Source organism: Anolis carolinensis, chromosome 2 (genome assembly GCF_035594765.1).
Source record: "Anolis carolinensis isolate JA03-04 chromosome 2, rAnoCar3.1.pri, whole genome shotgun sequence".
Taxonomy (NCBI): domain Eukaryota; kingdom Metazoa; phylum Chordata; class Lepidosauria; order Squamata; family Dactyloidae; genus Anolis; species Anolis carolinensis.
The window spans coordinates 25,871,191-25,893,961 of record NC_085842.1 but is presented as its reverse complement, the minus strand read 5'-3'; the positions used below and the strand labels follow the sequence as shown (position 1 = coordinate 25,893,961).

At 40.8% G+C, this 22,771-nt stretch overlaps 1 protein-coding gene across 2 annotated transcripts in view; it reads left to right on the top strand.

Moving 5' to 3' along the window:
- The first annotated feature begins 1,520 nt into the window (after positions 1-1,520).
- LOC103278069 (von Willebrand factor A domain-containing protein 7) overlaps positions 1,521-22,771 on the top strand; it is a 39,833-nt gene continuing 18,582 nt past the window's right edge. The window contains exons 1-12 of one of the 2 annotated variants that reach the window (XM_062973584.1): positions 1,521-1,816; positions 5,176-5,298; positions 6,178-6,357; positions 7,012-7,090; positions 8,022-8,113; positions 10,426-10,590; positions 12,205-12,414; positions 13,825-13,963; positions 15,010-15,146; positions 18,273-18,560; positions 20,887-21,105; positions 22,057-22,226. In XM_062973584.1, coding sequence (XP_062829654.1) covers positions 1,576-1,816; positions 5,176-5,298; positions 6,178-6,357; positions 7,012-7,090; positions 8,022-8,113; positions 10,426-10,590; positions 12,205-12,414; positions 13,825-13,963; positions 15,010-15,146; positions 18,273-18,560; positions 20,887-21,105; positions 22,057-22,226 — 2,043 coding nt within the window. In that variant the 5' untranslated portion in view covers positions 1,521-1,575. The remainder of the gene's footprint in view (positions 1,817-5,175; positions 5,299-6,177; positions 6,358-7,011; positions 7,091-8,021; positions 8,114-10,425; positions 10,591-12,204; positions 12,415-13,824; positions 13,964-15,009; positions 15,147-18,272; positions 18,561-20,886; positions 21,106-22,056; positions 22,227-22,771) is intronic. The other variant, XM_062973583.1, reaches the window with a different exon arrangement.

Here is a 22,771-nt window from a genome sequence, read left to right as displayed (position 1 = left end):
GCTGAATTGCTCAATAAAGACTCCTTGGCGGATTTTCCTTCAACTTTGGCGAACCTTCTTCATTTCAGGCTTCAGGTTGTATTGCGGCTTATATTCTCCTTTTGGCTTCGCCAAGGTCCGTTCCCTCTGGACCGGGTCGGGTCTCTCCTTAAGGGCCCGATCCCCTAAAACGCGGTCGACAACAGGGGGAACCCATGATTGAATGGAGTGACACGTTCTCATAGTGAGACTGGTCAATTCCTGCAGTGCATGTGGCAAGGCAACACATCCTTCAGTGAAACACTGTGACAGAGGGCGCTTCCAGACAGCACTAAATCACGGGTTTTAAACAGGGGCAAAAAATCCCAGGACTTTAGAAGAGGTCCACATACAGACCTGTTAGTCCTGGGATTTCTGCCTCCATTGTCCAGACTTGCTGCTTTGTTCTGAGATTAGAGGCTCCCAAGATGGCTACCATGGGACTTTTGCCGGAAACCTCAGCAGCTTTTTTTTTTTTAAAAAGCCCCAGGATGTGGATATGCGGATTTCCACAAAAGTTCTGCTTTGTCCTGGCCAGAAAAACTGTGCATGACCTTGGCTCTCAGTATTTGCATTCCTCTTCAACACATCCATGTCCCAACAGCCAGTAGTAAATTTTTGCCATTTACTAAACTATACCCATGTTGTCAGCATAAACTCAATGAGGAACCAACATGTATAACCTGGCAATATCATCCTGTTGTTCTCCTGCACAAGTACACCATACACAGATGGCCATACAACAAGGTCTGATTAACTACAATAATGATGGCATTCTGTTACTGTTTAATTATGTACTGCTTAATGGGAAAGTACTTCTTGCAACCCAGGAACTTCCTTTTTCTGCCACAAACTTCATTAAACGGTTGAAGGACAAAGTTCCCCTTCCCAGGACAAAGTTTTTGACTTCTACTCAAGTGTCACCTTCTTTTTAGCAACTAACCAATCAGGAACAAACATCTAAAACCTGGGGACAAACCCAGATAAAAATTTCCATGATTTCCGATTGCAGGGACATATAGACATGCAAACATCCGGATACTCAGCTAAAAACTGCAATATTCCCGCACCTGGAAATCTCACGTTTTTCGCCTTTTGTAGCAATTGCTTCTGGGTTTAAAGGGAACGGCATCCGGCCACCTTCCTGATTGCTGAGGGAGCTGAGATAAAGGTACTGTCTGGACGGGCCCCAAGTGTGTCACACTAGAGAACCGGGAAATTTATAGAGAGAACATATTAGCCACATCCATGAATAAAATCAAATCCACAAGAGTGAAAGCTGCAAATGTGGAGAAACGACTGTATTCTCATCTTATGCCAGCATTCAGTCTCTGGGTTGTTTTTTTTACTACCTACAATGCTGCTCAACACAAAGCCAGTGTTTGCAAAGCTAGCTGCCCTGAGTTCTCTATCCAGTCAAATATGTGGCAACATGTTTACCAGCTGGCTGAGTGACCCACTTCTGCCTCGGCTATATATTTGGGAGGCAAGCAGATCCCATCACAACAGTTTAACTTCCACCTCCTGATCTTTGCAGCCATCCTAAGGAAAGCTGTGATGTTTGCCAGGACAATCCTTTTGCTCCTCGGGATGGGCACTGTGAATGGATTCCGCCCCAACCACGAATCAGGGGGCATTGCTCCGGGTGACTTCACCGATGCCGACATCACCGAAAAAGGGATACTGAAGGCTGTTTCTTGGTTCATGGAGACATCTGCCCTTCCTGGAAAATCTCCCAAAGCCCCAGGAGAGCTAGATGACAAGAATCCGACTGAATTGTTCAAAGCATATTTTGAAGGTAGTCGATTTGGGGCTGGGGAAGGGATATGAGGTCTTTATTTACTAAACTTAGAAATGTCGCTTTGTTGGACTGTAGCTCCCTGAATCCCCCAGCAAACCAATTGAACTAAATAATACAATACTCTGCAATTCCTCCTGCAAGGAATGTGGCCCTGAGTCTCCCCAGGTACTCCCAGAATATGCTCTAGGTTTGGCTGAACTTTTAAAGAACCTGTTCAAGGTGCTGAAGCCAATGCCCAACTTCGGTAGTCCCTTGAAAGTCTAAAACTGGGAGTGAATTCCCTGGGAGCCACCAGCCACGACTGAGGCATCTTTTATTCTCTATGAGTTAAACAGTTTTGCAATGTCTTGCTGAAATGTTCTGACATTGTTTATAAAGGTACTTAATTTATGTGATCCCATCCCAAGAAATAAGTTTTGTAAGGAAGGGTTAATGTTTAGGAATGTTTAATAACTGAGATAAAAATCCAGTTCATTTGCATTTATGTGACAAGGGGCAAAAAAATAATTCTTACCACTCCATTCTGTAAATAGACCTCACCTGGAAATGTGCCTTTTAGGAATATTTAGGGAGAGAATTAGTAAAGGATATGATGACATTTGTTAATATAGCTTTGTTGCAGTCAGACTGACAATAACCAAATCATGGAAAGGTAAAAAAAAATCTAAAAATGTGTTGTAAAAGGCTTTCATGGCCAGAATCACTAGATTGCTGTGAGTTTTCCGAGCTGTATGGCCATGTTCCAGAATCATTGTCTCCTGACGTTTCACCCACATCTATGGTAGGCATCCTCAGAGGTTGTGAGGTATATTGGAAAACTAGGCAAGTGAGGTTTATATATCTGTGAAATGTCCAGGGTTTGAGAACGAACTCTTGTCTACTTGAGACAGGTGTGAATGTTGCAATTGGCCAGCTTGATTAGCATTGACTGGCCTTTCAGCTTCAAGGCCTGACTGCTTCATATCTGGGGAAATCCCTTATTGGGAGGTGTTAGCTGGCCCTGATAGTTTCTTGTCTAGAATTACCATTTTTTTTAGTGTTGCTCTTTATTTACTGTCCTGATTTTAGATTTTTCTAACACTGGTAGCCAGATTTTGTTCATGTTCATGGTACCCTCCTTTCTGTTGAAATTGTCCACATGCTTGTGGATTTCAATGGCTTCTCTGTGTAGTCTGACATGGTGGCTGTTAGAGTGGTCCAGCATTTCTGTGTTCTCAAATAATATGCTGTGTCCAGGTTGGTTCCTCAGGTTTTCTGCTATGGCTGACTTTATTGGTTGAATTAGTCTGCAGTGCCTTTCCTGTTCCTTGATTCATGTCTGGGCAATGCTACTGTGTTTGGTGGTCCCTATGTAGACTTGTCCACAGCTGCATGGTATACAGTAGACTCCTGCAGAGGTGAGACGATGGAGAGAAAAGTTATTAGACTATATCCAAATACCCGAGTTATCTAAAAGTATCCAGAGAGGAAATAATAAAGAGTTTGTTAACAATGGAGGTTGTCATTTGAATACATGGAAAGGAAGACAAGTGTGAAGTTTAAAATAGCCACAAGAAGAATTTACTAAAGTTGATGTAAGAGTAGATTTTATTAGCTACCGTGTTTCCCCGAAAATAAGACAGTGTCTTATATTAATTTTTGCTCCCAAAGATGCACTAGGTCTTATTTTCAGGGGAAGTCTTATTTTTCCATGAAGAAGAATTCACATTTATTGTTGAACAAAAAAATGAACATTTATTATATACTGTACAGTAGTTGTCATCACAAACCAGCATAACCAGACAAACTGTGAATCCTATCAAGAATTTCTTGTTACTATCATTATTTCCGTGTACAACACTCTGTGATATGTACATTTACCGATCCTGCATGCTCTGGTGTTCTGTTTGGTGGGCATGCTTCCAAATAAAAACTTTGCTAGGTCTTATTTTCAGGGGAGGCCTTATATTTAGCAATTCAGCAAAACCTCTACTAGGTCTTATTTTCTGGGGATGTCTTATTTTAGGGGAAACAGGGTATGGGACTCACAGTGAGTAGTGTCGGAAGTCATGTGTGGTGGGTTCATGGCTGGGGGGATAGAAGGGAAAAGACTGGATTTGCAATGTATTTGCAATGTATTTGACTGGGGGAACAACATACCTGTATTAGATGTATTTGACTATCTCTAGATGTTGCTCCTTTTTATATTCTGCATCCCATTAACTTCACTCAATAAAAACCTTTTTTAAATGTTTTCAAAAACCTAGAATACTGTGTCCAGTTCTGGGCATAATTCGAGAATGATGCTGAGAAGCAAGAAAGTGACCGGAAGACGGTGACCACTACAGTTGGCCTCCACATTCATGGGTTTGGCATTCACAGTTTTGATTATTCACACATTTGCCATACCCTCTCTGTAGGACACTAAGTACACATTCACTTGGCAACATTGAACTTTGGTGGGGAGGATACTAAAGGTTTCCCCTGACGTTAAGTCCAGTCATGTCTGACTCTGGGGGTTGGTGCTCATCTCCATTTCTAAGCCGAAGAGCCAGCGTTGTCCGTAGACACTTCCAAGGTCATGTGGCCGGCAGGACTGCATGGAGCACTGTTACCTTCCCACCGGAGCGGTATCTGTTGATCTACTCACATTGGCATGTTTTCGAACTGCTAGGTTGGCAGAAGCTGGGGTTAACAGCAGGTGCTCACTCTGCTCTCGGGATTTGAACCTGGGACCTTTTGGTCTGCAAGTTCAGCAGCTCAGTGCTTTAACACACTTCGCCACCGGGGCTCCTACTACTGTACTCCTGTACAAATTGCTTCCTGAACTTGGCTGCTCCATATTTGGAATATAGTTTGCCAGAAAGACAGTGGGTGATTTGCCACTTTGGTAAAGGCAGAACAGCTAACAACTTATTTGCAAACTGCTTCCTGAACCTGGCTGTTCAGGACATGAAATGTTGGGGACATAGTGCCTAATCTTCCTCATTCACCAACTGTGGGAGAGCAAGATAGCTACTGTCTCAGACTAACAGCATCCCAAACTTTTGCTGATTCAAGTTGATATGCCATTTATCAAGGGCACTTGGCTGTTCCAAGGATTTTGGGAAGCAAATGCTCTGTCCCCATAGTTATTTGTGGTTTTCCCACTTTCACAGAGTTCCTGCACTCCTAACTTCTGTGAACATGGAGGGCCGATTGTACTTCCTTTCCTCCCATAGCTGGACACTGTGAATGGCTTCTCATCCTACCTTGTCTCCCTGCTATCTTACTAGGGAATGTAAACTCCTTGAGGCTCAGAACATTTACTGACTATTTGAAGAGAAAGAGTGATGATGCTAAAATCATAATTGGATCTGTCTCTTTTCTTTGCCCAGCTGATGTGTCTCCTGATCGGTTTGTCAAAGCCCTTGAGGAAATTGTCAAAGGGAACAACCAAGTGGAGGTCGATAACGGGGAAGACAGCAGTTACTTCTTCTACTGTGGAGACATTGCCAAAAGTAAGAAGGAATTTTCTGTGGGCATTGTTTGTGCATGCAAAAGAGTGTGAAGCAGTACTTGGGAGGTAGATGAAAGCAGCAAAATCTGTCTCTTCTTTCCATGGGATGAAATTGCCCTGTCCCAAACCCTTCATGATAAAGGAGATAGTGCACCAGTTTAAAACCTCTTATTTCCATGGGATAAAATTGATGTGCATCGGGGTGGGCAATAAACCAGGATGGGAAACTTTAATGGTTCCCATGTCACCTGCTTTACTGCTAGAGCCACAGGAGCAATATGCGATAGAAGGTAGGAGCTCTGGACACAGTTGCTGGTCCGCATTCAAAGTTACCTCCTCTCAGGACATTTCTGCTTCTTTTCAACTCCGGGAGTAGATTAACATCATGTGATAAGCTCCATGGCTGTCCATGCTTGGAAAGAGGATGAAGTGTCCTACGACAGGGAAATTTCTCAATGTGATAAGGTCCATGAGCACAATTGCCTTTCAACCCCAGAGGAGTTTCAACCATGAAGGGCAAGTACTTCTGCCTCTTTCCAACCACGGAGGGGTATGCATGATGGACAGAAATAGTTTAATGTCATGTGATGAGCTCCGTACCTCTCCATGCTTGAAAGGAGGCTGAAGTGTCCTAGGATGGGGAAATTTCTCAACATGATGAGGCCATTATTAGCTAGAGAACCATGCAAAGAGATTACGTGTTCAAGCACAACTGTCTTCTGTAAAATATGACACATGTTTCAATTACTTGCCAGCAATTCTCCTGCTCTAATACGAGACTCTTGGGTGGTCAAGAACACCATTGGTTGAGGTTCAATCCAGAAGGTATTAAAATTATTTTTAAATGCTTTTAAAAAATTAAAATGCTTTTCCTTCTTAGGTATAGCCCAGCTTCGAGCCCTACGAAAGGCCATGTTAGCGAGTCTTGTAGAGCCTGTGACTTTAGCAGGCTTGGAGTCAGCTCGCCTAAATGCTGGGAAGGCCCTCCATGTGCTCCAGAAGTTCTACAGCAACACCAATTGGGTTGAAATGGGAAATGATGACATTTACGAATTTCTGAGTAAGTTCCATTAAATATACAAATTGGCAAATGGGTTTTACTCATTTTTCTGTGGACATCCCACTAGTGTTTCCTGGAATGACAACAATCCTTGTGAGGCTGAAAACTTTGACCACAGTTGGAGATCCTGCCTACTACTCACCCAACTACTTTACCAGGTTTAAACTGTATGGGGAAAAGGAGATCCTTTCTACTATTGGTGGGCACATGGCTGAATGTTTTATGTCAGGTTTGGAGATTACCCTTATATCTGCTATTTCCATGTTATTTCTGCCTTCGGAACCAAATATTATGTGACAGAAGTAAACCACAGGAATACATCTTCTTCTTTAAAAGAGTTATACCAGTATTATGTGCCATAATACGGAACAGGGTAACCAAAATGGTTGTAGCATTGGAGGAATTGTACTTTTTGGAGCTATTTAGCTTAAATGGAAAGTGAATACTATAAGCAAAGGCATGATTGAAATATATAAATATCACCCAGGGGGTGAAGAAAAGAGAGAATGTCTTCTCCTGTTTCATAATACATTTGTTCATCTGCTAGTTTGTTAGTTTGTAAAATGGAGACAGAAGAGTATCAAGTATAATATTTGAATTTTAAATCTATGTACAATTAAATTAAAATGCATGTCTTACTCTTGTATTTTATAGTCAATGAAGACAGTGATGTTAAAGTACCAATTGCCCCTGCTTCTATAGCAACATGTAAAAACTGTGTCAAAAGTGTCAGGTAAGACATAAGGGGAGAGGCAATGGAATGTATTTTTGGGTGATGGCAGGGCTGACCAAAGGGACTGTCCTGCCCAAGGTAAAGGTATCTACATGCATAATAGGGCCCTTCTATAAATGCATTATAACTGGGTTAAATCGGGTTGGGGGGGTGGCTAAATGACATTTAGCCAAAATGCAGAAAGAATCAGGAGGAATTGAGTTAAAGGCTGAAAAACACATGTTGAAAAGATTACCTTTAAACCCAATTCCTCCTGGGAAACACACATCTTTCCATGCCTGTGTATCACTACAAGCATAAAACATGTGTTTTGCTTCCCTTCCCTCTGTCTGGGCTCCCTCCCTGGCTCCCATTTCCCAATCAACTTACTAGAGCCTTCCTCCAATGCAGGCCTGCAGCCTTTTTCCTCTTTCCCTCCACCCTCTAACAGTCAACAGGGAGGCTTGGGAGGGGGGGGATCCCCTTCCCCTACCCAAAGCCTCCAGGGGAGGGAGGAATGAGGGGAAAAGCCTGCAGGTCTCAAACAGAGCTTTCTTCTGGTAAATGCAGGAGGAAATGGAGGGCAGGGGAAGGCTCACAGTGCCCATGCCCACCCCTGTTGTTCCCGGATCAGCACAAATGAGTATCTGGACAACACTCCTGCAAACGGACAGGGTTGAGGCCAGCTGTGTGGCCTCAATCCCAAAAGAAAGTGGGATTTAAAATACCAGTTCCTCTTCGATTTTTGGCCTGTCTGAAAGGGCCCTTAAGGAAACTGCTCTATCTACTCATGTGTCAGTCTACAAACTTTAGCCAAAAAACTCCACCCAAAACAACCTGGGTTGACTTATTGACGGGTCAATGTAAGTATTGTAACTTTTTGTATAGTTGCTATGACATTTGGGTGTGTTCATTCCAAAGCACTTCATTAATCTACTTCTACATTTAATAGTGGGGTGTACACATGTGTGGACAACATACTTATCAAGGACATGATCGTAAGTGGGTACAAGATATCAGCAACTTGCAAGACCAAACCACAAGGTAAGACCAACTCCTCTTGCTAGGATCACTTGCCATGCATTAATCCTTGTTTTCTAAAAAGAGAATGATGATGATGACGATGATAACGATGATGACGACGATGATGACAATGATGATAACTGTACTTATGAAATTCAGATTAAAATTCACAACTACAAACTGACTGGGTAGGTGTGCTGGAAGAGATAGGTCCTCATGGTGTTTAAAATTCTGACACCTGATCTAGCTGTCAGAGATCTTCCAGCAGGTCATTTCACAGACCTCTGTGTTTGAGGTGGACTGTATGGGAGAAGGCGATTCTGTAAGTAACCTGGACCCAAACCATGTAGGGCTTTAATGGGTAAAAGAAACCCAACATCTACCTGGGCTGACATTTGGAGAGACAGATCCAGGAGCACTCCCAAGCTGCAAACATAGTCCTTCAGGAGAAAGTCTTCTTTTGGAGTCTCCAAATTTGTTTTATATATAGTAATAGTCTGTTTCATTGGATGTTGTAAATTCTTTTCCCAGTTTTTTTGTACCAAATATTTTGTATCAGATATCTTCACATGGGTTTCTTGTAAAGCAGTTACATTAGCTTTTCAAATATTGTACAACTTTACATCATTTACCTGGTGAATTCAGTTCATTTATAGTTACTGAAATTATTTTTAATTTCCTCATGGTAATTTTGCTTGGGGTTCTTCCAGTTTTCCATTTCCTAAACTCTGATCTGAAACTTTGTCTGAACCTTCTTCTTCCTTTCCAATTCCATCTTGTTGTTCTCCTTTGTATCTTTGAGACGTTCATCATGTTTGATCTGTCTGAGCTGAGGATGTTTTTGAAGGCATGGAGAAATATATTTGGGTATCATCAGTGTACTGATAACACCCTACCCCATGCCTAAAGATGATCACTCCAACTGTTTCATTAAATGTTTTAAAAAACACTGGGGATAGAATTGCATCCTGTGGGATGTCATATAAGAGCCCCTTTTTTGAGCAGCTATCCACAAGCACCACCATCAGAAACCTGTCAGAGAGGTATGATAACACTATGTAACACAATTTGTTGTTCCTGGGTTATAAATGTCATTTCCTAATTGGTTCTAACATAAAAACATGGGAGAAGTTTATTAAACTACATCCTAGAGCATAGGGAAAAGAGCTTTGGGGGACAAGGGAAGCAAGGGGAGTTGAGGAGCAGGAAAGAGGAAGGAAAACTTAGGGAGGGAGAAGGAAGAGGAGGGTAGCATGGAGCTCCAAGGGGCTCCGTAGAGCATGCTTTGAGAACCACTGCCGTTTGACTCACATAATGCAGTTTAACTTTGCATTGTATGAGTCTACAGGAACCATATACAGCATTTTCAAACAGTATATGGCAGTGTAGATGAGGCCATAGTCATGTGTTTCTTTGTAAAATCAACATGTTATCCACATTTATTATAAAAGACCGGCATCCAAAATAGAAGGGTTCTCAGCATCTTGTTCAGCTTATGTAAAATTAAAAAAAACCTCAGTTGGGAATATTGTTTATTATAAGTCTGATAAAGGACAAGCTTCCTAGACAGCAAATAAACAGCATCCCTTGTAACAAGGGACACTTGGCCAGTTTAGACCTAAAGTATCCCTTTGCACCTTATTTGTTTAATTAATTTATATCCTGTTATTCTTCCAACACAGAATTCAAAGTGGCTTACAACCTATTTAAAACAAAAGCACTTAAATGTGGTATTCAGCTCTCATTAATTAAGCGAAGTCCTCACTGATACTTTGTATTTGCTGTAATGATGATGATGGCAATGATTTATTTATGACCTGCCCCTCCTTGTGGCAGGTTACAACATAATTAAAACAGCAACATATCACAAAGCACTATTAAAATACATATAACAAATGCACATGAGTAAAATGTAGCTGAAAATTTAACAGTAAAATGCAGGTTTAAATTCACAAATTAAAATCGACCAGATAGGCCTGCTGGAAGAGATAGGACTTAAGCTGCATCTCAAATTCTGACAGTTCATTTAGCTGTGGGAGCTCTACAAGCAGATCATTCCCAGTCATGGGGTGGCTGATGAAAAGGTAGTTGTTTCCAATGAGGTTCTGACTGGCTGGAATATCCCCTCCACCCCCACCCCCACCCCCACCCCACCCAGAGAACCTCAGTGTCCTAAGAAGCAGATTGTATTGGAGAAGGCGTTCCTGTAGGTAACCTGAACCCAAACCCTGTAGGGCTTAACAGTCAAAACCTTTTAGGCAGATGAACTGCTGGTCCAATCTAGCAAAGTGAACATTGCTTCACCTTCTCTCCTGTCTCTGCTTTTTCCACAGGCAGATGTGGGCACGGAGGGAAAGATGATGCCACGCAAGACACCAACCCCACTGGGGGCATCAATAAAGAGACTTCTGACCCCAAGCTCTCCCCTCATGCTCACCTGCATAAGAAAGCAGCGGAACTAGCTATTCAAGCCACAAAGAACTTCTTTGTAGAAGGGGGTAAGTCTACAGCTTGTAAACCCAGGATTCAGAGCTAGAGAAAGCCAAAGACGTTCTAATTCTTAAAACATCACCAGAAGTATTTGAGATTCTTTATGAATGTTTTGGATTTTGGAAAATCTGTATTTGTATATATGTGTACATAATGAGATATCTTTGCCCACTTATCAGATATTGCCACATAAGTACAAATTCAACAAATTTGATACAACTTACAAGGACTAACAAAAAAATGCACACCCCTAGTAGTAGCCCTCTGGCCACTCAAAACAGCTCAGCTGGACAGTTCCTTGCAGGTGCAATGACAGCAGCAATGAATGATTTCTCTGCTGCCTCCATTGCCACAGAGTAGGCTTTCAAATATGCTCTAGCCGTGCTTGGTTAGATTCACTTTGAGTTATCCACCAACATCGCTCTAGTCTCCGTCTCACTTGATCATCGCTGCCAACTCCTTGAAAAACCAAGAGGCTGGTTTGGCTCTGCTCAGTGAGAGGAAACATTCAGGAGCAATTGTGTCCACCGTCCTGGCCATTTCCCTATTCTAGAGGTCAGCCAGAGCTTTGACAAAATCGCCTTCTGGGGTGACAGGAAAGTTCTCAAGAGCCATCGGGAATCCATCCAGATCCATATGCCTCCTTTGTTTTCTGCACAGGATGGGATGATGGTGGTGTGGAAGAACCTGCCGCAGTTCCATTGTCATGGACCGATCATTACCTGGTTAGGTTTAGACTCTCTGGGACTCAAAAACTCTGCAAGCAAGTCTAAACCTGACCAGGTAATGATCGGTCCATGATAAGTTCTTCCACACCACCATCATCCCATCCTGTGCAGAAAACAAAGTCCAAAATTTGTCCAATAGCATAGGTAGGGCAAGATACCACTTGGAGCAGGCCCATGGTTGTCATGGAGGCCATGAAGTTCTGGGCCATTCTTGATGGGGCAGTCTTAGCATGGATGCTGAAGTCTCCCAGCACCATTAGCAGCTAAGACTCCAATGCCAAACTCAAGACCACCCCGGCAATCTCAGGAAGGGTGACTGTTGGGCAGTGGGTTGGGTGGTATGTAAACGGGATCCCTATTCTGTCCCAGTTACCTACCTTTAAATACACTCCAACGCTGTTGACTGTGGGATGGGGGACATGATCAAGGGATGGAATCATGATAGACCACTGCAACTCCACCTCCCCACCCCACAGGCCTCACTTGCTTTGCATAGAGAATCCTGGTGGGCAGAGCTGAGAGAGATTAACCCCAGTCTCCCCTAAATCTCATCCAGCCAGGTCTCTGTGATACAAATCGCATCAGCAGGCTCATCCAGAATCAAATCGAGGATGGCAGTTGTTTTTCAATTCACTGCCCTGACATTCAACAGTAGTATTTTCAACCTAGGGGGGCCATCACCCTGGTTATCTAGGTTGTTAGATATAGGAGACCGTTTGGAGGCAATAAGTATTCTATTACGTTCCCCATTTTGTTAGTACTAAAACTTTCTCCCGCGTCTGTAAATATAACTCCGTAAAGAAATGGGCTCAATTAAGAAAATGTGGAAAGTACAGTTAAATTTATTTCCAGGCTCTAGATATGGATATAAACCTGATTTTTACCTTTGTTCAGATGCCAGCCTCCTCACCATGGTGGACAAAGACATCTTCCGGAAGTTTTTCAACCTGGAAGGCTACTCTCTCGTCTTTGTGATAGACACCACCGGCAGCATGGGTGACGATATTGCCCAGGTCAAAGAAAAAAGCATCCAACTTATCCAGAAATTTTCCACCTTGCCAGACGCACCCTTCAACTACATTGTGGTACCCTTCAATGATCCAGGTTAGAACAGTCTGGTATTGTATTCAGTGATTACACAGAATCTAATTGACTTTGCTGCCAAATTGCTGCATTCCCCGTCTTCCTGGGCTGTGTTCTTCCATGCCTTTCAAGTAATATACTTGTTGTGATTTAGGAATGAAGATAATAAAATACAAAGCCATCTTCTTTGGTAGCAATGATGTGTTTTCAAGTGTTTTTTTTATAATATTTCAAAAACTATCAAAGATAATTACATGGGGTGAAAAACAAATAAAACTACATAATAAAATATATAATTGTGTTCAAATTTCAAGGAAAAATGTTGGTCAGAATTAGAGATAGAGCATTTTGAAAGATCTCTTATACACATATTTTCACTTTAATTTGGAATATCTAAAAATCAGATCTATGACCCACATATTATTACATTTTAGAAACTGTATAAAATATCTTTAATTAGCTATTTAGTTATTCAAAAAAATACTTGATAGTTTAGGACAAATTAAAGTACAGTAGAGTCTCACTTATCCAAGCCTCACTTATCCAAGCCTCTGGATAATCCAAGCCATTTTTGTAGTCAATGTTTTCAATACATCGTGATATTTTGGTGCTAAATTCATAAATACAATAATTACAACATAACATTACTGCGTATTGAACTACTTTTTCTGCCAAATTTGTTGTACAACATGAAGTTTTGGTGCTTAATTTGTAAAATCATAACCTATATTGATGTTTAATAGGCCTTTCCTTAATCCCTCCTTATTATCCAAGATATTCGCTTATCCAAGCTTCTGCCGGTCCGTTTAGCTTGGATAAGTGAGACTCTACTGTATAACCTTTTTAAGCAAGCAAAAAATATCATAGTTGTTATATACTTAGAAGCATCGTAAATGTTATTTAAACTTAAGTTTTTCTCATGGAGTTTAACTTGGGGGGTCTGATTCTGATGTCAATTTCAGTGGATTACATAGACTTCACATTGAAAATGTTGATTAAACATCTGTGACATCAACACTCGGTGGCTTCTGCTATGTTGGCTATTGCTTCTATTGCAATGTAAATTGGCAGAACGGTAGGTAATGATAGTGTGAATAAATTATCAAAATTTGGCTGAGATGGTGCTTGGAGTTCTGGAGGGACTCTAGTTTTTGCTTCTTACAGGCTTAGCATGGGGATTTGGTTAACTAGTTAAAATTCATGAGTAAACCACATTTTTTAACCTAAAGTTTGGTTATGGGGGTTGAACCTGTAACCCACCCCTTGGCTACAGGCTTGACTGCCCTAGAATCCTGTTCAATACAGTCAATCTACATTATGAAACTTTATTATAAGGCAATGTAGATGGGGCCTTGGTTGACTTGTGGTTAAATACAGTACCTGTTCTATCTGAAACTCTAATTCACATTGACTTTGATCCTCTTCTTATAGATCATGGTCCAGCCTTTAAAACTCATAATGTGAATGAGTTGAAAAACTATATATCCAGGCTCACTGTTGATGGTGGGGATGACTGCCCAGAAATGTCATTAAGTGGTTTGAAGTTGGCTTTGGATGAGAGTTTGCCAAGGTAATTTTCTTTGTAGTTAAAGTACCTTCGATCATTTGAGATGGAATATGAATCAAGTAAAATCAAGTGAGAAACAAAACTAGGATGAGACTTGAAACTTAGCCGAATGGCAAAGAGAAAAGAAGTAATTGCTTCAATCAAAGGGTTTATCAAATCCTAGTGCTGCTTTCAGTCCAATTGATTCATAGGTAAATTTTATTCCAAACACCAGAATTTTATAGAACTTTAGCGTTTTGCAGAGAAGCATGAGCAATATCTGATGCATTCATGATAATCCTCTTCTGGGGTCTTTGTAACCTGCACAGATTGTATCCAGAACTTAGTTGTTTGAAAGGATGTTCTTCGGGTAACCACAACTTCTGCTTGCTGGCCCTAGGCACATAATATTGTAGTTATAGTATTTGTAGCACAAATAGCAGAACTCAGCAAACAGTGGGGAGACATCAATTATTGTTAAGATGAAGTTGATCAGATTCACTTCAACAGATCAGCATACAGCTACCATCTTGACCTACTAGGTGCCAGACTCTCTTAATCAGGAAAGACAAAGGCCCCATCTACACTGCCAAATAACCCAGTTTCTGAATCCATGTTATCTGCTTTGAACTGGGTTATATGGCAGTGTAGACTCACATAATCCAGTTCAAAGCAGATAATTTGATTTCAAAACTGGATTATAGGGCAATGTAGATTCAGCCACATTACATATTTATACGCAAATACGAGTATTTCAAAATCCCCACAAAAATCCAAACTACTTCTCATCCCAAGCATTTCAGATGAGGGACACTCAACCTGTACTAGCAGTAATTGTTTTAGTAGTGTTGTTCTAAACTATATTTCTGTCTTTGCTTTTCTACTATCTTTTGCTATTATATTTGGTAGAGCTGTGGTGGAGCTCTGGGGTATTGAGGAATGCATTAAAATCTACATCCAACCTCATTCCTCCATCCCCACAACCCTTACTAACACTTCTTTGCCTTTGTTCTCTTCCTTGCCGGGCATGACACCCTGTTGTAATCTAACCATCTTTCCACTTTCTCCAGTTCCAAAATCTACAGTTTCACTGATGCTTCCGCGAAAGATGAACATCTGAAGGAGCAAGTCAAGATCAAGATTGATGCTACTCTGTCGGAGGTGAACTATCTCCTCACAGGGACTTGCTCAAAACGGAAACGCGGAAGTACGTGAAATCTTGTCCAGGGATGACAAAATCACAGGAGGGGGGTGAAAGGATGAAATATGTATATACTGTGGAATCCTGGGATTTGTAATTTGTTTAAGCACTAGAGCTTTCTGGCTGAAAAATGTAAATAGTGAAAGAATCATAAAGCTGAAAGATACTCCAACAACCATTTAATCCAGTGGTTCTCAACCTGTGGGTCCCCAAATGTTTTGGCCTTCAACTCCCAGAAATCCTAACAGCTGGTAAACTGGCTGTACACATACACAGCAAACATTCAAAGCTGTTTGGACAGACAGACAGAACAGACAAAAAAGGAGGTATGTTGTGTCAAGATCCAGCTTAGGTGCCTTGGAGGTTGTGCTCGGATTAAATCACAGAGGGGTGCTGTTGCTCCATTCTCTATGATGAAGAGCCATCAGGACTCCCTCCTTCCTTTTGGTCACCAGCATTTCTGGTCTTTTTCTTTATGGTGTCATAGCATACCTCCTGTACTTAATTAGCAGTACCTAATTTCTCTACTTACAGCTCTAAGCTGTTTTCGAACTGCTTAGTTAAACAGTAAGCTGGGCTTGACAGTCAGGTGCTCACCTCGACTGAGCTTCGAACTGGCCACCTTTTGGTTGGTAGATCTTATTACTGCTACTGATTTAGCAACTGGGCTAAAGCCCAGCCCAAGACTATCAATGATGTATCTCATTTATAGGGCAATAATAAGCTAAAGCAACTTGATAGTAAACAGCAGCAAATATTGCACATCTTAGGACTGCAGATGTTAGAAGCAAGTGGTTAAACTGAAATCATAGTGTTATATTTGCTTAGTGTGGAAGGGCCATTAATAATTTTATACTATTTGATGAGGAACGTATTTGTCTACTGAAAATCTGCCCCTGCATGTGCTCTTTTGCTACCTCAGTAAATTGTGTAGTGATTTGCCGCACATCAGGCAAGTTATTTCAATGGGTGAACTAGAATTCCTAGAACTTCCTAGGCATTTAGGGAGTTATATTGCAACAAAATAATTTTTTCTAAGCCCTGCGACAAATATGTTGTAAACTATCCATACAGTGCAATGACAAGCAAATGTTCCGTGAAGATTTAATTGGGAAGTTAAAACAAATGTTACCTAGATGTCTTACCTTTGGCTCAGTTGTTTGAACTGACCAGTCAAAATAGAAGTGTGACACATTTGTTGCTCTTTACACTGTTTAAATTGTTTGCAAAATATAAAGTGAAGAGCTACAGGGATTTTATTTTAAAATGCAAGTTGGAAATATGTGCATTGCATAACCAAGTTATTGATTTAATTGTACATGTTGTTCTTTCCCAAGCAAGCATCACCAGTCGCAAAGCTTGAGGGATTCAGAGTTTTGATATGAACTGACCTGATTTCAAGACTTGTTTCAGAAGCCCCCGAATTGGTAGTTGGCTTTTCCCATCCACATTGTATTGTTCTTGTATGCCTTGAACTTTATGGTGACCATAAGGCAGCCTTATCCTGGTGTTTTCTGAGGCTGAGAGTGTGTTCTCTGCCCAAGGTCTTTCAATATGTTTTGATGGCTGAGCAGGGATTTGAATCCTGGTCTGCAGAGTAGGACTCCAATACTCAAACATCTATACTGGCTCTTCAGTGTTGCACAGCCTTAAATATTTTGCTTTCTGGGCAAGAAATTATCAGAGAAAACATCAGAAAATCAAACCTTAGACTTTATAGCCATAGTGGAAAATTCATCAAAGGATTTTTTTCTCATCAAAGGATTTTAGTGGTCTATGTACTGACCACTAAGAGCAGTGGTGGGCCCCATCCTACTACAGCTCTTATGAAGCAGAGTGTGTTTCCCAGAATTGGGAAATATAATTTCTCTCTGAATCCCTCAATACATTTTCCACTTTGACTCTAGTGACCAGGGTTTAATTCTCTGCTCAGTTGTAGAAACTTAATGGGTGACCTTGGGTTAGTGACACATTGTCAGTCCCACAAAACCCTGGGATAGGGTTAACTTAGAGCACATGTGTCACACCCAAGTTCTGCAGGCCAAATCCAGTCCTCCATGTCACTTTATGTGGCCCTCCAGATGCTGGACTACAACTCATGAGTAGAACTGATGGGAGTTGTGATACAGTAACATCTGGAAGGCTGCAGTTTGTTCTGTTTGGGTTTGAATTGTGGCTTGTGGATATAATGCCTAAGCCACAAGTGCTGTTGGGCTACAATTCCCATTATCCCCAGCCCACATTGCAGTTAACTAAAAGTGATGGGAGTTGTCATTCAGTAACACCTGGGGACCCAAACTGAGTAAAAGCTAAAGAGCACCATCCCACTATGTAAAAATTATAGTTGGTCTTCTTTTTCCATTGATTCTCTGTCCATGAATTCAGTTACTCTTTGCACACAACCATAAGGTTAATGTGGCCCTTAATTAAAATGAATTTGACACCCCGTCTTGCAGTCACTATACCTCTGAAACTAAATACCTGAAGGCAAACAACAACAACAACAGTAAGATGCACTTCCAAACAAAGGGCTTTACTAGTCAAAGGGCATTTTGTTTGGCCCATAAAGATAACAATCTTTTATGCCTTTTGAATTTCAAATTATACCCAAAAAACTACTCCTGAATAAATTTCTTTCACAATCAACAGTGGAAAAACATTGGAGAGTTATAAATTTCAAGTGAAACCAGATGGATCCCACATGCAGTTATGGGAATGAATCTGTGCAATTCTATAATAAAGTCTTCATTAGAAAGGGAGTCATATATTTAGTCTGTAATCCAGGATACAATAGACAGGCATATTGACAAGTGCCTTCCAGGATATATCAGTACATTTTTTTAAAATTCTCAAACAGTGCATCTACACTGTAGAATTAACATAGTTTGATAAAGATCAGTGAGAAATTATTATGAAAGCTCATGCGCCCAGCCTTATGGGAATATTGAAATAATCTGTGTGGTTTTTTTTAAAGTCAATTTACTTTCAGGTATCTTGAAGTAGGAGAATAATGGTGCGTCACCTCAGAACTGTTTCTGCTGATAAAATTCAATTATGTTCAAATTTTCTTGCAGGAACTCAGAAAAAGAAGTGAGCAGTTTTCATTTGGCAATCTGTATTTAATCCTTGCAGGTGTCACTAAAAGGATTGCCAGGGATTCTGAGAGAGGCTATGAAAACATCTATGAAGAGATAGCTACTTATTCAGGCGGCTTCTATGTACTGACCACTAAACCAGAGCTCTCTAGGGTCCTGGGGGTCATGGAGCTCTCCCTGAATGCTGCCCCAGTGAAGGTGACTCAGGCTCGTCTGGATGGGACCCGGTTCTCCTTCCCGGTGGACGAGACCCTCACTGAAATCACAGTCTCAGTCAAGAATATGCGCTCTAGCAGGTTCAGCATGACCATACGGACACCATCAGGTAAAATGAGTGGGTGGATTTGTAGTGGGGTTAAATAAACAAACAAACACCCACTGGGTAGGTACGTGAATTATTCCCTCCTTTCACGTCCTCCTGGAGCTGTGCATGGGACTGAATGTCTCAAAGAAAATGGTTAAATTGAATCAAAACACTACAAAGTCTTTATCTGTAGTTAGCAGAGATTTATAGCACAGCCTCTGACCTCGTTTGCCACTCACTGCTTTAATAAGGCACTTGATCTCTGGCTTTCATCCAGACTCCTTTTGGAGGCTTTCTTTATTATTTATGTACAACTATTTACATCAGGTCTGCTATCAGTATATATGGAGATATACTCACAACAACACAACGGCAACTATGGCAAAGGATTATGGTAAAAGATCCACATGGCAAGTGAGCATCATGGCTAGAGAGCATGCACAGTCCAAGAGAGGACACACATGTCAGCCACTTCCTTTTATACCCACAGGGACCACAGGAAATGATACAATTCTCATCATGCTTATCACATGATCATGACTCTGCTGTCCCTCTAAGTCCACATCTCTACTTGCTTAGCCCTTCAGAGGAATGTGCTGTGACCACATGCCCATTAAAACTGTATTTTTTCACACAATGGTGTTACAGACAGTGCATTTCTTTCTAACACAGCATTACCTACCTGACAGGATGCACTAAGGTTAATACCATGTGAAGCTTGTAGCACGTGTTAATAGCTCTCCAGCATGAATGGAAATGTTCATCACAGAATGTCACTGTTAACCTACCTCAAAGCAGTCTTGAACTCATTTTGAAGCAATACTTTTCAATGCACCATGAACTCCCATTTATAGGCTGCAGAAAGTGCTTCCACGCTGTTTTCAGGTGGTGAGATATTGCAAAGCATAACTACAGGAAATTTAGTATAGGCATATAGTTTGGAGGGTGTGTTATGTGCATCACTTCACTTACTCCCTTTTATTCTGGTATTTTAACTGCTGATGTTATTTTTATATTGCTGCTGCAGTCAACTGAATTGTACTTGCTGGTTGATTGATATTATTACTGCTGTATTAACTCTTGTTTTATTGTCCTACTGTGTTTTATTTTTTTATATATTGTTCAACGTATTTATGCTGTTGTTTTTGTAAATATTGCTAGTCAGGCATTGCCCCATGTGAGCCACCCCGAGTCCCCGTGGGGAGATGGTGGTGGGGTATAAATAAAGTTGTTATTATTATTATTATTATTATTATTATTATTATTATTATTATTATTATTATTATTCGTCCCCAAACTGCTTGTCATTCCACTTCTATTAAAAAATCCATGAGGAGCTCTGGCTGCCATAACTTCCCAATTTCACCCAGTTCACTTTCTTTTCTTGAAACACATTGATGATGATGATGATGGTGATGATGATGATGATGATAGCATTCAAGTAACTGTGCAATTTTGCAGGTAATTCTAGACACTGGTAGGGATTTTCCATATTAACTAAGCATTTCCTTACGATTTGCAAGACTTCCTATCTCTATTTGAAAAAATTACATACCTATGCAGCCCTAACCACGGTTGACAGTCATAAGCTCACCACTCTTGCAGAATACACAAAATAGAAAAAGTCTTGGCAGTGCAAAATGCATTTTTATTTTTTATTACCATTTTAGCTGTTTGTAGGACAATGCTTGTGAACTTGCACAGAGACAAAGCCCCAGTCTCACCAGATTTTGAGCTTTCTAAGTGGTGCAAATCTTCTTGGGGGTTAAAATATGGGAAGTATGGATTTTTTTTATGTCAGGAGCGACTTGAGAAACTGCAAGTCGCTTCTGGTGGGAGAGAATTGGCCATCTGCAAGGACGATGCCCAAGGGATGTCCGGATGTTTTACCATCCTGTGGGAGGCTTCTCTCATATCCCCACATGAGGAGCTGGAGCTGACAGATGGGAGCTCATCCTGTTCCCTGGATTCGAACCACTGACCAGCAGTCCTTCCATCACAAGGGTTTAACCTATTGCACTACTGGGGGCTCCTGGAAGTATGGATGAAGAGGGGCAATGTATGGGTAGGTATGAGTTACATCCCATCTGCTGTGATAAAATAAAACTTCTTTAAGTTTTCTCAAAGCACCTACAGGTGTGATTGGTGCAGTGAGAAAAGTGCCTATGCTGTTGTGCTCCTGCTGTAAGCAATACGGGTTTGCAACACCAGGACCCATTTTTAGAGCCTTACATGACAGTTTCCTTAGTGCCCATTAGATACAGGGAGGGAATAATTCTTAGATTGTTTGCTCACTTGCCCATTGAAATTGGTGCAACTCATTTGATTTCGCTTCATCCTGTGCCAGGTGCTACGGCAAGGAATACTAAGACCCTGATTGATACTACCAACCACAAGATTGTGAAGGTGTCCCCTATCCAGGAGAGGGGTTCGTGGACTGTGACCGTCTCTCCCAGCAGTTCCTATGAGGTGGAAATTGGAGGCAAGAGCTTACTTGACTTCTCCTACCAGATTATGCAGAAGCAGAGAGACTATATGCTCCCAATCCAGGGACGACCTATAAAAGGTAAAGGTTCTGGAGTAAGTTTCTACTACCCTGCACTTGAAAAAGTTGCTTTCTCTGGCACACAAATCCAATTGTAACAATAGGTGAAGAACAGACAAAAAGTTTTAAATTTACTTTGAGTAATGATTTCAAGGAAAATGATGTACAAGTAGTACTTGACACTATAAAGGCTTTCTAAGATGTATACAGGCAGTTCTAGCAATTGCTGGAAATGTGAAAAAATGCTGGTACATATTGGGCTGAACAACCCATGATTTTAGAGGAAATTGTTACAATCAAATTTACAGTCATTTTGGGGGTGCTGGATGATCAACTAGAGAGGAAAAAGGAAGATTACGCCAATAAATATGATTACAGCTGTGAGAATAATTTATGCCCAAAAATGGAAAGGACCAGCTATCCCAGCACAAGAAGAATGACTCATAAAGATTTGTGAATTAGCAAAGGTGGACAAACTGACTATGCTGATCAAGGAGAAATCTTGACTAACTTCAAGAAAAAGTGGGACATACGTGTCATATTTTTACAGTGAAGACCCGGGGAAATTTTCAAATATTGGTTTTATGATTTAGAAGACTGTTGTCTTATGTAGAAGGGTGAATGCATAGCGATATAAAGGGAATGGAAAATAAGAAGTAAAAAAATCAATAGGCAATGAGTGTAAGGCTTGTAGATTGTTTTAAGTAGTTGTATGTTTAGAATGTGCTTAGTATGAGTTGGTGTTTATGAAGATGATTGGGTTAGATATAGTTATGTCAGTTGTTGTAGTAGTTTAGTTCTATATATCATGAAAAAAATTGTTCCTAGTAATGTTTTTGGGTTTTTTATGTATTCCTGTATCTCTGTATTCCTGAATAAAAACTTAAAAAGGAAAAATCATCTCTTAACCTACAGCTCATGGAATCCCCCCTTTGTCATGGCTTTTGTTCTAAATACTATAATCTTTTCTAGGATCGAGCTATGCTATCTCCTTGAAGATGTTGGGGGATGCCAAAGGAGTTAAGGTCAAGCACCTGGTCTCTATCTCTGAACGAGGAACTGCTCGGTCGGTCCCCTTAAACCAAACCTCAGATGCCCTGGGCAATGTCTTAGCCATTGCCACCCTTCCCTTTGATTCATCGGTATGTACCTTTTCCATCCCATCATGCTGCTCACCCAGTTGGCCCACAGAACCCCACTGGAAGTCGCCCTACATCATTTGATGGGCGGCGTTGGACTCCATTGGCAAACTGGGGCAGAAGCGTCCTAGGACGCCTTGTGTGATAAGGCTGTTAGATAAATACATACTAAGGCTGTGTGATCAATGAAAAAATATTTCAATGCTCATTACAAAACTGGGGAGAGGGCAAATTGTTTTTGAGTGTGTTTCTGAAATTATGGACCTAAAAAATTCCATAACTACTGTATAATGAAGTAACAAATTTTTCATAACTTTTTCATTAAGCAAGTGGAGAAACTTCCGGGGTTCATGTAACCCTCATTTTTAGAGTTATTGTGATGAAACTTGCTATAATTGTACCAAACATTTTCCAGTGTTACCGCACCAAGTTTCAATATGTTACACTCATCTGCTAATTTTTGAGGATTTTTTGAATTTTTTACAAACAATTTTTTTTTAAAAAAACGTACAAGAGCTATATACTTGAATTTTATATATAGTGCACAA